This window comes from Embiotoca jacksoni, unplaced genomic scaffold, assembly GCF_022577435.1.
Source record: "Embiotoca jacksoni isolate LCO1_2020_lvr unplaced genomic scaffold, fEmbJac1.0.p SCAF_5, whole genome shotgun sequence".
In the NCBI taxonomy this organism is placed as follows: Eukaryota; Metazoa; Chordata; class Actinopteri; family Embiotocidae; genus Embiotoca; species Embiotoca jacksoni.
The window spans coordinates 18,895,831-18,913,713 of NW_027185403.1; the positions used below are offsets into that span (position 1 = coordinate 18,895,831).

General features: G+C 39.1%; 1 protein-coding gene across 6 annotated transcripts in view; it reads right to left on the reverse strand.

Annotated features, from left to right (window-relative positions):
- LOC138211149 (centrosome and spindle pole-associated protein 1-like) overlaps nucleotides 1–17,154 on the reverse strand; it is a 32,366-nt gene extending 15,212 nt beyond the window's left edge. For 5 of the 6 annotated variants that reach the window (XM_069170826.1, XM_069170827.1, XM_069170824.1 and 2 more), the window contains exons 1-12: nucleotides 17,054–17,154; nucleotides 14,245–14,372; nucleotides 12,315–12,387; nucleotides 12,003–12,106; nucleotides 7,995–8,293; nucleotides 7,787–7,887; nucleotides 5,793–5,889; nucleotides 5,557–5,614; nucleotides 5,198–5,466; nucleotides 3,233–3,312; nucleotides 3,020–3,152; nucleotides 2,492–2,603 (exon numbers count right to left, since the gene is read on the reverse strand). In XM_069170826.1, coding sequence (XP_069026927.1) covers nucleotides 2,492–2,603; nucleotides 3,020–3,152; nucleotides 3,233–3,312; nucleotides 5,198–5,466; nucleotides 5,557–5,614; nucleotides 5,793–5,889; nucleotides 7,787–7,887; nucleotides 7,995–8,293; nucleotides 12,003–12,106; nucleotides 12,315–12,387; nucleotides 14,245–14,343 — 1,425 coding nt within the window. In that variant the 5' untranslated portion in view covers nucleotides 14,344–14,372; nucleotides 17,054–17,154. The remainder of the gene's footprint in view (nucleotides 1–2,491; nucleotides 2,604–3,019; nucleotides 3,153–3,232; nucleotides 3,313–5,197; nucleotides 5,467–5,556; nucleotides 5,615–5,792; nucleotides 5,890–7,786; nucleotides 7,888–7,994; nucleotides 8,294–12,002; nucleotides 12,107–12,314; nucleotides 12,388–14,244; nucleotides 14,373–17,053) is intronic. The other variant, XM_069170828.1, reaches the window with a different exon arrangement.
- Between the last annotated feature and the right edge of the window lie 729 nt (nucleotides 17,155–17,883).

Below are 17,883 nucleotides of genomic sequence, written 5' to 3' on the forward strand. Positions count from 1 at the left end.
GTTTTTTGTTTACTTTTGTTTACTAGACCATGGGAGAAAGTTCACTCTTCTGGAGACTGTCTTTCATGAGTCACATCTCCACAAACAATGCACATAACATGACAGTGATGTTCATTGTTCCGATTTTTATTTCAGCAGCATCATTGTTATAAAGCTCATGCCGACAAAACATTTGTCGATAGGAATTCCACTTAAGAGGTCAAAAGCTTTTAGTTAGGGTTGGCTCAGGTGGCCCTGAACCATCCCTTAGTTATGCTGTTATAGGCCGAGGCTGCTGGGGGACCTCGTGATGCACTGAGCTTCTTTCATTGACTTCATGCTTTTTCTCTCCCATACTTTTTGCTTGTTGTCTGTTGCCTCTCCATTCAGTTTCCCTCGCTCACGCAGTTTCTGTGGTTTCTTTTGCAGATATCCCGTCATGGAGCTGCATGTCTCTGCTCTGCCATTGTCGTCCCCACCAATAGTTCTGTTCATGTTTTGGATCTCTATGCTGTCCTGTTCTCTCTCTGCTCTCTTCTTCCTGCTAAGAGGGAGTTTTTCCTTCCCTCTATTGGAGCTTTTTCCTCTTAACTTATGTGGGAATTGTTGAATTGTTGGGTTTCTCTGTATAATGTTGTAAAGTTCTGCTGTAAGGACTTTAATATGTTAAGTGTCAGGAAATAGCCTATGCTGTGATTTGGACTATATAAATAAAATTGAATTGAAAACCTCATAAGACATATTAAAAGTCTTCTTTCTGTTAGTTGTATGAAGTATTGTTATACAACCCCATTTCCGAAAAAAAGTTGGGGAGCTGTAAAATGTAAATCAAAACAAAATGCGATGATTTGCAAATCTCATGAATCCATATTTAATTGCAAATAGACCAAAGACAACATATAAAATGCTGAAGTTGATTATTTTTGTTTGTTTTAATGAAAAATATATGCTTATTTTGAATTCGACGCCAGCAACACATCCCAAAAAAGTTGGGACAGTGTCAACAAAAGATGGGAAAAGTCATGTAAAGCTAAAAACAACCACCTGGTGGAACATCTCACAACTAATTAGGTTAAATGGCAACAGATCAGTCACATGATTGAGTATAGAAGGTGCATTTCAGAGAGGCAGAGTCTCAGTGAAGATGGTGAGAGGTTCATCACTCTGAAAGACTGCATGGGAAAATAGTGCAACAAGCTAAAAATAATGTTCCTCAACATAAAATTGCAAAGAATTTGGGGGTTTCATCATTTACGATACATAAAATCATGAAAAGATTCAGAGAATCTGGAGAAATCTCTGTACATAAGAGACAAGTTCGAAAACCATTATTGGATGGTCATGATCTTTGGGCCGTCAGGCGGTATTAAAAACAGACACTAATCTGGAGTGGAAATCATTGTCTGAGATAAGAAGAACTTCAGAATTCTGTGAACCCAGTTCATCGCTGCATCCACAAATGCTAGTTTAAACTCTACCATACAAAAAATAAACCATATATAAACATGATCAAGAAACACCGCCACCTTCTCTGGGCCCGAGCTTATTTAAAATGTACTGAGGTGAAGTGGAAAACTGTTCTGTGGTGTGATGAATCCAAATTTTAGATTCTTTTTGGAAATCATGGATGCTGCATCCTCCAGGTTAAAGAGGAGAGGGACCATCCAGCTTGTTATCAGCACTCAGTTAAAAAGACAGCATCTGTGATAGTACAGGGATGCATTAGTGAACATGGCATGGTTAGCTTGCACATCTGGGAAGGAACCATTAATGCTCAATGACATGTACACGTTTCGGAGCAGCATATGCTGCCATCCAGACAACGCCTTTTTCAGGGAAAGTCTTGTTTATTTCAGCAAAACAATGTCATTGCATTATTTGCAAATTTGGCGCATCATGAAATTAAAAATACGACAAAATGGGACCCCGAACTATTGAGCAGCTGAAATCATATAAGGCAAGAATAGGACACTAATTTTATTGAAAAACTCTAGCAACTGGTCTCCTCAGTTCCTATACATTTACAGAGTGTTATAAAAAGAAGTGATGCAAAAACATGGTAAACATGACCCTTTTTGAGATGTGTTGCTGGCATCAAATTCAAAAATTATTTGCAAATCATGAAAACCCATTTATAATTACAGATAGAACAAAGAGAAAAAACGTTTAATAAAAAAATATGTGCTTATTATGAATTTGATGCCAGCAACATGTCTAAAAAAAAGTTGCGACAGGGGCATATTTACTACTGTTTTCCAGCACTTCTTTTTAAGTTAAGTTGAGCATGCTTTCAGCAATTTTTTTTTTTTTTGTATCAAAAACACAAATTTGTAATTTCATCCATATACTCTTTGTGTTATTATTATACAGTCTTTAGATTTAAACATCAGGACTACACTTGAATGTTTTAGAAGAAAATTATAATTCTAGTGGATGATGGTAGCATTGAGGTGGCTTAGTTGCTAAATAAATCTTTTCTTTTTAAAATAGATTCAAAATTGGATCAACCTACCTGTTGTTTCAGCGCTTCTCTGTAGCTCAAAGTCCTTTCCCTTGTTGATCTGGATCTCTCTGCAGGGAAAACTTGGACTTGCGAGTCCACAGTAGCAGTCTCATTGCTGGGCCTGCCAGAACAGTTGCAGAATGACACTGTTTAGATCTAGTCAGGAGTTATGCTTGATTGTGTTCAAGAATTTGTTCTTTTACCATATCTTACTAGTTATTACTATTTCACCAAAATTATATTCAACAGTTCCATTAAAGCCACTTATGGGACATGAAAAGCAAATATTTCCACATGCCATGTCTTTTCCATTCGTGCACGGCAAATTTAAAGAGGTTCAAGTTTATCTTTTATTTTTGCTTGTTTTGTTTTTTGTCTATGGACCATAATTGTTTGTTTCCATTGGGTTAATCAAGTCAATCAAGAACAGGCCTGTGAGCATCCTTAACCATTAAATTTACTGCCAACTTTGCTGCTAATAATTCTGTAGCCTTGCTTTCCAAGCTTAAGTAGTAATAGTACAGAAGAAATATTTACTGTATTGAATAATCAGGAAAGCTTCGCTGGCTGTGAGGGCTACAGTGACCAAACTGGTTAGACATGGTTCGCCCTGGTGGTACATTCCAGTAGGACATTGGAAGTCCAGCACCAGGAACAGGCAAATGACCATCTGGGCAGAAGAATTAAACACATATAAAGCCATGATAATGGTGAATTTCAACCTACATTTCAACAGAAACCAACACTTACAGTAGGCCATGTTTGGGTCAAGCAAGTTTCTGGCAGCATACAAATGATGGGGTTCTTCATACGGGCTTCGGTATGCTTCACTTAGTGACAGAGGGTGAGGAGGAGACAAAGAATTTATGAAGGAACAAAGGTGGACGACGTATGATTCTTTATGTTATATAATACACAATAAATGCATTTCTGAAGGCATAAGGACTATATGTTATATATGCTAGTTGCTGTCAATCCCGACTTAATTGCATCTTGTGTTATCAGGATACAATGGTGTGTGAACACGCTACTTTCGGCATATATTAGAAGAGAGTGTTACTAGTCAACATGAAGCACCCGTGCCAGATTGCATCCCTCCCTCGCACTGTTTCCAGTGCCACCATCTCTTCATCCATCGGCTGACACAAAAGGCATTTAGTGTTTATTCTGCCCTGAGCATATGGCATTTTTTTTTTCCAGTTACTGTCCTTCAGAGTGGCTAAACGAATGTTAATAAGAGCAGCGTTTCCAGACTATAATCACAGAGGAAAACTGAAGGTAGTCAATAGTCTGGTGGCACCAGGTTAAGAAGCTATAGCCTTCATGAGTACGAGTTTTGCTTGATCAAAATCAGCACTTGCATCAAATTTTGTCTCAAACTCTGGAAATCAGCAAAGGAGACCCTTTAGAAAATCTACGCCAATAAATAAATGAGCCCAGTGAGGTGTTTTGAGTGTCATTTGCAATTCATTAGCGGTAGAATGTCAATGTCCAAGGTCAGGAGTAGAACAAGGTGGGTTTTCTTTGACATTCGTGAGGTTGTGCAACGTGAATTATCTCCCAGAATCAGACTGTCAATGCCAAGTTTTACTGTGATGTTCTGAGACGTCTGAGAGGAAACACTCTGCCAATGGCACTTGGTTTCTCCAACAATGTGCCTGCTCACAGCACTTTGAAAACGCAGGAGTTGCTCGTCCTCAACAATACAATTATTGCTCCAGACCTGCTTCAGCACTGGATTTGGCTCCCTGAAACTTCTTTGTGTTCCCCAAAAATGTAACACAAAATTTGGTGAGCACTCTCTGCTCAAATTTCAGGTCCATGTTGAAATTTCAAATGTGCACTGTAATGAACTGGCAGAGCCTCAGCTCATCCCTCCCCCTTTGTCGATTAATGGTTGCCTGAAAATGATGTCATCACAAAGCTCCCCCTCCCTTTGTAGCATTGTTTGACGTCCATTTTAGAGCGACTCAGATCGGCAGACAATCTCTCATGCCTTCCTGGTAACGTAGTCTGTCAGTGTGGTAAGTACCGGCGAAATAATCAGCCACAGCCTGTGGAAAGGTAGCTTCAAGTGAAAGTAGTTAATCCCTCGAAAAAAAACCTGCACCACGGACTTCACCACTCAACCACACCATGGAGCTACACCAGCAGCCATCTTCTTTTGGACTTTCTATACCATACCCGTCACAGCACGTACCATTGGTCACAAAAACATGTGTAACTAGGGTGGTAATTTGAATCAAGCTTAACTTAACTTGAAATATTTACTCACAAGGGTTATCGCTTCCTCCTGCTCCAGGCACATCATGATGCTACACTCTATTTGCATGCAATAGGAGCAGTCTACAACATTTTTAATCCCACCTCATGTGAATTAAAGCAAACCCAAAATCTACTACTGTTGTTGCCTCACATTCAACTTGTAGAGCAGAGGATGACTTTTATTGTAAATCAGTCTCAGGAAGTGTCCTGCTGTTGTGTGAAAAACATCTGCCAAGTGCAGTTATCAATGTTAGTACATTAGCTTCTTCATCAAAACAACCTACATTGGCTGTAACTTGATAGACAGGTTGGTCTTTTGTTGTATTTAAGACAAGCTAGCTGCTCAAGGAGTACTCATTCGTCCTGAACCAAACTTTTTGTCACCGACAATTATTGTCATTTGAAATCCTGGGAACTATAACTGATGTAAGTTTTAACTTCATGGAATACCTGGGAATCTCCATGGCACTGGTTAAGGAGGGGGCGGCAAACTGGCTGTTGGGAGACAGACCGCCTCTGCCCAGTCCAGGGCTGTAATCCAGTGGAGGGGACTGAGAGGCCACATGGGGCTGCTCAGGAAAAGGCATTTCCCTTTCTCTAACACCCGTCTCCAAATTATCAGGTACAACTCTTGATGATCCACTCTCTTCTGTTGCTAAAGGTTCCAAAACCTGAAGATGTTTTCTCCTGCCCAGTCCAAACTGCCTAATTCGGTCCGGCTGGATTGCGGACAGAGACAAAATTGAAATATTAAAAACAAATATAATGCAAATTAAATCTCTCCCCTTACTAAATGAGGATCAGCTAACCTGTTTCTCAGGATCATTTGCTCCTGTCGCTGCAACATTCAACTCCAAATCTTTTTCCCTGAAACAAGTACACACGTGTTTCTATACAGGGTGACAGACATACAGCACTTTTGGATGAACAGAAATTAAGCTCATCTATTGTTGCAGCCATTGCAGTCTCATCTACTTGCCAAAAAAGTTACAAATATTTACATGTTATACTGAACATCACAGGACAAGAATCTCAGAGAATGTACCTCTTTTTGTTCTGGTGCTGTTCAGCTATCTGTTCTTGCAGTTCCTGTCTGTAGCGGCTCTTTCTCCTCTGCAAAGCCTCATCTGTATTGGCAGCTCCTAAAAAGGTGGGACAACAGTTCAAAAGAGCGTCTTTGAGTATCCCGAAAAGCGCTATATAAATAAAATGTATTATTATTATTATTAAAGAGACAATCATTTCCTCAACACTTTTACAAAAAACAATTCCGCCTGAGTTATTATGGTTTTAAGTGCTGGATGATTAGGAGGGCAAGAAACTTGTGATGCCGTAAATGGGCTTGCTCTCTTACTAAACAATAAATCTTTCTTGTGATCGATCCTTTAAGTAGTAACAACACATTTAAATTCATTCAGCATATTGCTAATAACAAAATATGCATCAACCCTTTGAAGCCTAAGATATTTTCAGGGTAATTTCACTACCTTCAATCTTAAGCTTATACTGTATCTTGGTCATTGTTGGTGATAACCATTCACGCTCTATCTTTTTTTTTCAGAACATTCTAGGCTATCCAGCACTTTCATGATTTAATTTAGTAATACTTGGAGATTTATATATTAACCTTTATATCAAGCAAAAAAAATTATTTTGTCTTGTGAAATTATGTTTTTACATGTATCTCCCCAGAAAATATTGTCAATAGAGATATATTTTTATAGTTGTGTGGAGGCAATTGTTTTGAATCTGGCAATATCTGAACCGTGTTTGTGTGTCACTTAATGACTTAGCTGTTTGGAACAAATATGTGCTTAGTGCCTGACGGAAAAATAAATGTCATGAATGACTCCGGGTGGCCAGATGGTCACACTCAGGGCATACGCCCCTATGATGTGTGCACAAATATGTTATTGTAATATTTTTTGTTTTATACAAAGTGGGATTTAATGTCAGTCCTATGTTGGAGACAGTACAGAGGTCAGCTGTGATTTCAAAACTGGACTAGCTGAAAATACTTTGTCGTACGGAGAAATGACGATAAGAAAGGGAGTGAATTTGAACGCACTGTGCGTTCAATCGGGTTCTCAGGGTTAAGAGTGCGCATGAAGCCGACCATGTATGCAGTTGCTCCTGATTTTTTTCCCCAAATTTCCAACATCTTTAGCTTTTCCCCTTTGTTGACTTGTTTATTCTTGTACTTGTAACTTTTGTTCAGCTGCGCCCTCTGGAATTATGCTAGCAGAGAAACCTCTGGTCTCTTTTTCACTTTGGAATTACTTCTTTCATTCAGCTATGTTACTGTCATGCACAGACTTCTTATGGGACAGAAAAACAACAATGTAAATCCTTGCGGAAATCAGGGGAAGTGCACACAGATGCAGAGGAAGAAACAAGCAATGAGAGAAAATAGTTTGATCCAGACAACAGAGAACGTTGGAGACGAGGCGATACAAGCCATGTTTTCTTATTATCAGCACAGTCATTACGAGATCTCTGGACAAGATGGATGAGCTAACGGCTCTCATAAAGAATAGAGCATAGTGTTCTGTGTTTCATACAGACATGTCAACAGGAAAATACTCCAGATCCCATCGCTACCATTGACAGCTTGAAGACGGTTTGGGCAGACAGGAAGAAATTTAATTACATGCTTGCCAAATGTATTAACAGAAGGTGCCATTCTCATCACATTGCTATGGAGGAACCCTTCTGCAGACCAGATAGTGAACTCCTCGCCATGGGGTCGCAGTGCTTTATTCATCCAGGGACTTCAATCATGTGACTCTGGACAATGTGATTCATACATCAATTTTTTTTTTATTTGATTCCTGTATTTATTATTATTGCCTTTCAGGCTCCGTTTTGACTTTTTACATCTATTTCTTCATTTTCTTCAGTGCGTGTTGGACAATTGTAACAAAGGCATTTCCTAGAGGGGATCAATAAAGTTTGCCTGATCAAATGCTGAATTCCGAAAATGAATTTTTATTTTAAAAACAAACTTCTCACTTGCAAAATGCAGAAAGATCCTCTTACCTATTATGAGACCAGTGGCAAACTCAGCAACTTCATTTTTGGTCAGTCCTCTCAATCTACCTCTTTCTCTGGCAATACAAACTGGATTTTCCCTCTTTTCCCTGAAAAAAACAACAACACACTGAAACAAAGGATAAATGAGGACAATCAAAAACTTAGTTACTACTTTTATTTTACAGAAATTAAGCAGAGAGTTTCCCCCAGCTACCTGCCATCGATCCTGGTGGACTGTCTCTTTTCATAATTGTCTTCAACCCCCTTATGTCTGTGTGTTTTGCCCATCAGATCCAGCTTGTGTTTGAAATATTCCTCCTCTGACTCCTGGTCCACTGCTGTCCCCAGCCTTTCATGATGCCTCGGAAGTATTGATAATCGCCCCTTATCCTCCTCAGGGCAGAGGCGCAGAGCCCTTTGCAACCCCCTATCTTCTGTCAGAGTGGCCTCATCCCTCTGCAAGGCTGATTGTTGTTTGTGAGGAGCACCTGCTCGGTCTTCAAGAAGGTGTTGCTAGAGAAAACATAATTGTAACAGTTAATAATATAAAAAACACCGCCCAAAAAAAGAGGTAAAAAAGGGTAAATCATTAACCAAAGAATGAATGCCAAGTAGGAACGAAAAACTGTCCTTCTCCTGTAGAAATGCCCCCTAATCATGTACTATTTGTAAAGAGACTGCAAGAGACACGATAGCTAATGCAAAGAGCAGTGAAGACAGCGGACAGCCTTGACTAGTATATCGTGTTAGTCAAAAGTAATCATACTTGATCTTATTTGTCTGTCATACCATTCTAAGTAAAAGAGAGCCTCCATTAAAAGATGTTTGATATTTGGTTTGACGTGTCCCAAACAAGAGCTCACCAGTTCTAAATCTTAACTTTTACCACCATAATGTTCGAAAGGGATGTCCGCCAAGACTCTTTACTTTTTTCCTAAATTAATTTTAATTTCAGATTTCTGGTTGTATGTCCTTTGTAAATCTTGAGAACGTTTTTTCCAATTTGCTTTAAACTTCAAATTCAAAATGTGCAAATGTTTCATTAAACAATAAAATTCCTCCGTTTCAACATGTCTTATTTTGTCTTTGGTCTATTTTCAATTAAATATGGGTTTATGTGATTTGCAAATCGTTGGATTCCGTTTCTATTTACATTTGACACAGCGTCCCAACTTTTATGGAAACAGGGTTGTAAAAGTACAGGCGAGCAAGCGGGAGGGAGAAAGTACAACACCACCGAGCAAACGGGACACAAAAGAGGGCCACACGGAGACTGCACATCTGTGTGGGGACACTACTGGACACAAAGCAAAGTATGACGGTAGATGTTTGTGGCTGCACACATTTAACTGCTCAAACTCTTGTCTGCTGTCCTTTTAAACGGTCCCTCCTCCCTGCAGCTGAGCAGGAGGACAGAGTGACCGTAGTAGACTGATAATATTGACTGATGTGTGTTCTTTATCCTGTCGAAACTTCACTCAGTATCTTGTGGTCAGGAATATTATTATTGACTTTATAGGGACATTTGTGTTGCAGCTGCAAAATATTCATATACTGTAAAAAAATACATTTTTCCAAAAAAACAATAAGCGTATTAAAGAGTCAGACTTGAGTAAAAAGTGCAACACTACACAAAAAAAATACTCCACCACAAATAAAAGTATTGAATTTAAAACCTTACTTAAGTAAAAGTATGAATCCTAAGTATTCTATTCAAAATGTACGTACAACGTGTGACAAGTAAAAGTAGAAGTTGCGGAGTAAAATGCTCCCTGTCTGTGCTTGCAAAATTATTTATTTAGGTTAATATCACTGCTGCATTATTGTATATGTTACATTTTACTGCTGTAGATGTTTAAGGTTGTGCCAATTTTAATAACTACACGTTTGGGTAGTTTGATCTCCAGCAATACCACGATCATCATATTTTTATATTTGTGCTGACCTGTGGGAACTGTGTACATATAAATGTACTTTGTTAGGTTTCACCACAGGTTATTTTAAATATAAAATTCAATTTTTAGTGCCAAGTGACATTTAACTTGCATTACTAACTACAGTGGTGTGAAAAAGTGTTTGCCCCCTTCCTGATTTCCAATTTGTTTTCATGTCTGTCACACTTAAATGTTTCAGATCATTAAACACATTTAAATATTAGTCAAAGATAACAAGTAAACACAAAATGCAGTTTTTAAATGAAGGTTTTTATTATTAAAGGAGAAAAAAAAGATCCAAACCCACATGGCCCTATGTGAAAAAGTGTTTGCCCCCTCCTGTTAAAACATAACTTAACTGTGGTTTATCACACCTGAGTTCAATTTCTCTAGCCACACCCAGGCCTGATTACTGCCACACCTGTTCTCAATCAAGAAATCACTTCAATAGGACCTGCCTGACAAAGTGAAGTAGACCAAAAGATCCTCAAAAGCTAGACATCATGCAGAGATCCAAAGAAATTCAGGAACAAATGAGAAAGAAAGTAATTGAGATCTATCAGTCTGGAAAAGGTTATAAAGCCATTTCTAAAGCTTTGGGACTCCAGCGAACCACAGTGAGAGCCATTATCCACAAATGGAGAAAACATGGAACATTGGTGAACCTTCCCAGGAGTGGCCGGCCGACCAAAATTACCCCAAGAGCGCAGCGACGACTCATCCAAGAGGTCACAAAAGACCCCACAACAACATCCAAAGAACTGCAGGCCTCACTTGCCTCAGTTAAGGTCAGCGTTCATGACTCCACCATAAGAAAGAGACTGGGCAAAAATGGTCTGCATGGCAGAGTTCCAAGACCAAAACCACCGCTGAGCAAAAAGAACATTAAGGCTCATCTCATTTTTGCCAGAAAACATCTTGATGATCCCCGAGACTTTTGGGAAAATACTCTGTGGACTGACGAGACAAAAGTTGAACTTTTTGGAAGGTGTGTGTCCCATTATATCTGGCGTAAAAGTAACACCGCATTTCAGAAAAAGGACATTATAATAACAGTAAAATATGGTGGTGGTAGTGTGACGGTCTGGGGCTGTTTTGCTGCTTCAGGACCTGGAAGACTTGCTGTGATAAATGGAACCATGAATTCTACTGTCTACCAAAAAATCCTGAAGGAGAATGTCCGGCCATCTGTTTGTGACCTCAAGCTGAAGCCAACTTGGGTTCTGCAGCAGGACAATGATCCAAAACACACCAGCAAGTCCACCTCTGAATGGCTGAAGAAAAACAAAATGAAGACTTTGGAGTGGCCTAGTCAAAGTCCTGACCTGAATCCTATTGAGATGCTGTGGCATGACCTTAAAAAGGAGGTTGGTGATGGAAAACCCTCCAATGTGGATGAATTACAACAACTCTGTAAAGATGAGTGGGCCAAAATTCCTCCACAGCGCTGTAAAAGACTCATTGTAAGTTATCGCAAACGCTTCATTGCAGTTGTTGCTGCTAAGGGTGGCCCAACCAGTTATTAGGTTTAGGGGGCAAACACTTTTTCACACGGCCATGTGGGTTTGGATTTTCTTTTCTCCCTTAATAATAAAAACCTTCATTTAAAAACTGCATTTTGTGTTTACTTGTGTTATCTTTGACTAATATTTAAATTTGTTTGATGATCTCAAACATTTAAGTGTGACAGACATGCACAAAAATTGGAAATCAGGAAGGGGGCAAACACTTTTTCACACCACTGTATGTTATTATTTGCAAATTTATGAAAACACTGCCACAAATCGCTATAAAAAGTCATTGAGACAAGTTATGAAGCTAAAATGTGGCAGAAACAGAAGAATAACAACATGGAATAAGTATGGCCAATACTAATGGTAAGCCATTTCATTGGCACACTAATGAAATCTTGTCAGATATATGACAAAGCCTGAACGGAACCTCCACCGGTTACAGGCAAACATGCCTAAACACATTACATTTCATTTAGCTAACGCTTTTATCCAAAGCGACTTACAACATACCGATGGTACACCATCGGGAGCAATTTAGGGTTCAGTGTCTTGCTCAAGGACACTTAGGCATGTGGGCAGGAGGAGCTGGGGAGGTGCATGTTTTTGGATGTTGGGAGGAAGCTGGAGCACCCGGAGAGAACCCACGCAAGCACAGGGAGAACATGCAAACTCCGCACAGAGAGGCCCAGGACCGGATTTGAACCTGGAACCTTTTTGCTGTGAGGTGACAACGCTAACCACTGCACCGCCCACACATAAGTGTGTAACATTCACCTGAGCCACGTAGCGCCTGTAGTCCATACGTAGCTCATGCTGCAGCCTCTGTTTCTTCCTCTCGTACTCCTCACCGAGGGGCAGACCCACACTGCAACTCTCCTCTGACCAAACACAACCATAAATATTTAAAAGACATAAGGTGAAGAGTAAAATAACTACCACTTTTAAGAAACATCTACTCTGAAAACATTTCTCATCTGACAAGACATTTATGATAACACATTATGTACTTTGCAAATTCTTTATATAAAAGACAATATTCAATGAAAATATGAATTCAAACGGGGCTCTTATGGCGATGTTCTATACCTTTTCCCTGTGCTACAGACTTGGGAGGGATGTTCTCCTTAACAGTAGACCCATAGGCTCTGTAGGGTTTTGCCTGTAAGTCAAACACAGAAATGCATTACCATTAAAATATACAATAAAATCAATATTTCAATTAGTTACAATTTTTAACTTGATCCGTTTAGGCTAGTTTCCCCGCAACAAAAGACTGGAAAAGTTGTGTAACACAAAAAAAAAACAGCTTGTGGAACATCTCACTACTGATTAAGTTAACTGGCAACAGATCAGTAACATGACTGAGTATAAAAAGTGCATTTCAGAGAGGCAGAGTCTCTAGTAAAGATGGTGAGAGGTTCATCACTTTGTGAAAGACTGCATGGGAAATGCATATGAAAATAGTGCAAAAATTAAAAAATAATGTTCCTCAACGTAAAGAATATGAGGATTTCATCAACTACGGTAAATAAAATCATTAAAAGATTCAGAGAACTTGGCGAAATCTCTGTACACAAAGGACAATGCTAAAAAACAATATTAAATGGCTGTGATCTTCGGGCCCTCAGGCGGCACAGAATTGAAATACGACACGAATCAAAATGTTAGATTATTTTTGGAAATCATGGATGCTGCATCCTCCAGGTTAAAGAGAGGAAGGACCATCCAGCTTGTTATCAGCGCTCAGTTAAAAAGACAGCATCTGTGATGGTACAGGGATGCATTAGTACACATGGCATGGGTAGCTTGCACATCTGGGAAGGAACCATAAATGCTGAACAATATATACAAGGTGTTGGAGCAGCATGCGCTGCCAACCAGACAATGTCTCACTCTCCTGAGTTTTTTTGTGATTGTTGCGAACAAAAATGCTTGTTTTTGCAGTGGATTTTCTCATTAATTTGCACAAGTGAGTTTTTTACGCAAAATGTTAAGAACCATCTGATAAGGGAGTAAATATGTAATCACTTCCTGTGATAATAATCATCCTGCACGTCACGGACATATTTTTGTTCTAATCTATATTTATTTATTGAATTTAAAAAACCAAAGATAAAAGTTACACAAAAAAAAAAATCATAAAAATGACAGCTTTACAGAACAGTTGGTCTGTGACTTATATAGAATAAGACTTAATTTCTGTCAAAATAAGAGCTTTAGATGCTGTTTAATTATTGTAAATTCAACATATAGGCCTATTTTTTGTGGAAAACTCAGGAATTAAAAAAAAATTGCAAGCTCCCGCAAATATTGCGGAGTGTGCTTTGATTTGTGTTCATTATTACGATCGGAAGATCGCGATTTCCTGGAGGGACTGATTCAGGGATGGGCTTGCTTATTTCAGCAAAACAATACCAAACCACATTCTGCACGGATTTCAACTTCATGGCTCTCTAGTAGAAGAGTCAAGGTGCTTTACTGGCCTTCCTGCAGTCGAGACATGTCTCCAATTTTAAAAAAATTGGCGCATTATTAAAATGAAAAATATGACAAAGGAGAGCCTGAACTGTTGAGCAGCTAGAATTATATCTTAGGCCATAATGGGACAACATTTCACTTCCAAAACTCCAGAAACCCGTCTCCTCAGTTCAAAAACGTTTACAGTATTGTGAAAATAAGAAGTGATGCAAAAGAGTGGTTAACATGCCCCTGTCCCAACTTTTTTTTAGACATGTTGCTGGCATCAAATTCAAAATAAGCATATTTTTTTTAATAAAACAATAACATTTATCCGTTTCAACATTTGATATGTTGCCTTTGGTCTATTTTCAAATAAATATGGATTTATGCGATTTGCAAATCATTGCATTCTGTTTTTATTTACATTTTACACAGTGTCCAAACATTTTTGGAATTGGGGTTGCTAGATGTACATTAGGTGGTCTAAATTCATGGTCATCAAAATTTGACAAACCAATTCAGGATTCATAATCTCACATTGGTCAACCAAACACACCTTTATTTCCATGTAAGGAGGGTCTTGTTCTAAACAAGCTTTGTCTTCAGCCACTCTTGCCTTGCGTTCGCTGATGAAGTTCACAAGCTCGTCATCCATCTCTTCTTGCAAATGTGCACCCGGCCTAGCTGTGAATACAACACATAATTCTTGATTGCATTGACATCCTCTGCTGAGAGAGCACATATAAAACATTAGAATGTGTTTGGTATCAACCAACCACATGTCTATCAAGACAATAGGTGCGTTTGAATAATCAATGTTGCTTAGGAAGGTTCCTAACTGAATGAAGTAACCTGAAAGTAAAGAAGTGGCAGCCAATGCAATTCCACCATTCCTTGCAGATGCAACCTTTAATGCAGCACATCACTTGGCCATTCAGGAATGGAGATATGTGCAGTAGTGGATTTGAAGGCTGAACATGTGATGTTTATATTGCATGAATTTAACAACTGTTTACAAGCAGTCATATAATTAGAATTCATGTCAATGACTATGAGGACAGGAGGGTGAGCAACCACCTCCTCTATGAAAAAACAGCTTTATGTATGTTGTTGGATCATTTTCTGATCACAGGACTTTCCATCATTTCAGCACCAACTAACCTGACTAAACAGGATGCATGGATTTGCAGCAATAATGGTTAGAAATTGTGTCCGACTTTAGCTGGCGCTGCAAAATGTCACAATGTCACATGACATTAAAACTTCGTAGGAGCGCGGCGGCTGCAGTTTTCTTAGTCCAGCGCTGAAGCTGCTCACTATTGAGCGATAGGAGTGCTATAATAAAGAATAAATCTGTCAAAGAATAATTAAATGAATGTGGAAATATAAAGACAAATCAAGTTTAAAAGAGTATTGCCCTTGCTTTTCCCATATTGCTTTGGATTTTTCCCGTATTGTCTTTACTTTTCACGTATTGCTTTTCCCATATTTTCTTTGCATTTACCCTATTGCTTTTGCTTTTACTTGAAGGGACAAGCTGGGACTTGAGTGGGCTTTGCACTGCCTTCCAGTTTCTGTGCTCGCGTCAACGGCATATTTTTCCTAATGCCCAGAAGCTATACCAAGAATCAACATTGGTTGATATGCACAGAAATGTCAACGCACTTTCACCTGCACCCACCAGAGGACAGGAGAAAGTTTTTTAAGTCATGCATATTAGGTTGTGTACGCAATTACGAGGGTGAGTAATTAAGCCTATAGCCTTATAGCCTGGCTTGTTGTCTGCGAACTTGTTGTTGTCAGTCTGTCTGACTTCCTTCTGATCATGGGCCTGTAGCCATGGTGTGCACCTTTGTCTTGGTCTTTCTTGGATATAGAGAAGATATGCAGTCAGGCCATTCAAATACACATACTGTCCAGCAAATGTCTTTTTGATCCACCTAAACTATGTGAAGAACAACAAGTTCACAGACAACAAGCCAGGCCATAGGCAAGGCTGTAGGCTTAATTACTTTTAATAAAGCCCTTTTAACTCATAATACTTCATTTATTATTTTTCTTATAGTATTGTCAAGTCTACAGTTCTCAATAAAACAAGAAGAAATTTAAAATATTTTCTCCGGCAGATGTTCAATGTGGGACTTTCTGCCCATAACCTATCGCCCTGCACATGTTTCCATTAAACATACTTAGATTGTATTTCATGTGTCAGACACTGATGTAAACTGTGTATGGCCTGAAAATGTTACTGAACAATATATTTGGGTGATTAAACAGTGTCCAGGTTTAGCACAACAGTCTGAAGTATGGAGGTTAACACTCGTATACTTAAAATACAAACCACAGAACAGCTATGCAGGTTTTCCACATATGAACAACCTGCGCTGTGACACAGCAGGAGAGATTTTAATATGGGGCATGTTGCCTATTGATGATGCCCAAAATGTTTCATGATGCAAACCGAACATGACAGCAGATAGAAAGGACCACAGTGTCCAGAGCCCTGAAGTGCCTCATGTTGTCATTTGGCGCTACAAAATGGAATTTAACTCGGGTGTAAATGACAGGCAAACATCGCGAGATTAGCCTTGTTTTGAGTTCACGCACGCCACCCAATGTAGTGTCCGACATGGCGGCAGCCTTTTCACACTCCTCCCCTGCTCTCACCGGCAGCTATCACAGACCATCAAGTCAGATGAAGTCAGCCGTAGTTGAAGTCGAACGCACCTATTGTCGAAGATGCGCTTTTTGTAGTTCATCTTCAGAACATTGTAGTTTCACCAGGTAGCACGTCATTAACATGCGCCGTCGCATAATTGCCATAGTGCCATTTGTTTTTCTGAACACTGCAGATGTCTTTTCCTAAGTCCTTATCAATTCTCCTTCTCATCTTTCCTTCACCTCATGACGTTTTTCAATGAGATCAAGGAAAACAGCCTAGGAAAGGACTTGGGAGGTATTTTTTGGGGACGATTGGAACGCACCCTATCACTTTAATTGTCCGATGGCAGGCAAAGACAATGAACAGCGTCACACACTAACAGATGGAATTAACCCGCTGTACTCTCATTAGCTTGGCAACTGCATGTATTTAAATAACGCGACAACTACTCATAATTCTAGCACATTGTACGTAACAATGATTGATTGTTTAGTTAGAGTACCTGCAGCTTAAGTTTGCAAGCATCTTAGTTTAGTATTAACTAAAGCAAATCTAAAGGCAAGAACAACTAAAACAAATATTAAAAAAAAAAAACTATTCTTACCTAATAACTAGATCGCGCCTATCTTTGCCAGTGGTAGTTTTCTGGAGCTACAATACAATTATTGTAGTTTTAATGTCGTTAGAATGAAATAAAACTTACCATTGAGTGGTGTTTGAAAGTTACCAAAAGGCAGTTTTGTTAGCTTGAAAAGGTTTGAGTTGCGGTGGTCGCTTCGATTCAGCCCAATATCCTCCTCCTCATCTTCGTCGTCTTCTTTTGGTTTTTTGGCAGATCATTAACGAGTTTACCGCCACCTACTGAGTCGGAGTGCGCAGACTCATGGCGTTAGTTTGGATACTGACTGGCAAAATAATAACAAAATGCCTTAATTGTGCAATGACGATCTCTTCTCTACGCTTACAGTATCTACCTTTAAACTGGTTAATATGTATTGAACTCTATGTCATATAAAAATGTCTCCCGTTGTCGTTGATATCCATTTCCTTCTGCCAGGCGTTAGTAATGTTCTAATTTGTGACCTGGCCTCTCCTCTACCATGCCAGTTTATTTGCTTGATCATTGTCTTGAACTCCCATATAAGCAGGGACTCCGCAAATCCGCACTCCTATACCCATTCTTTGCATAGTATGTATTTGTCCACTTGTATTGATGATAGTCCTGAGAAGCTGCTGAATCTGAGAGCCCAACTTTACCAGCAAGTGTATCATGAAATTACAAAACTACAAAAAGTGTAAATTGTTTACTTCAATAAAAGTCAGCGTTTAAAATGTACCCTCCATTTTTACAGATCACTTTTTGTCTTCATCTTCACCGATGTAATGAACTATCAGATTAGACCGTTGTAATGTGGTATACTACAGTATCACCTCATGGGTAACGGTGTGTCATGATAATATAATTTTATGTGATTCCAATCCCAAATTTAGCCATATAAAATTATCAGGAATTACAGTCGTCTTCCTCACAGT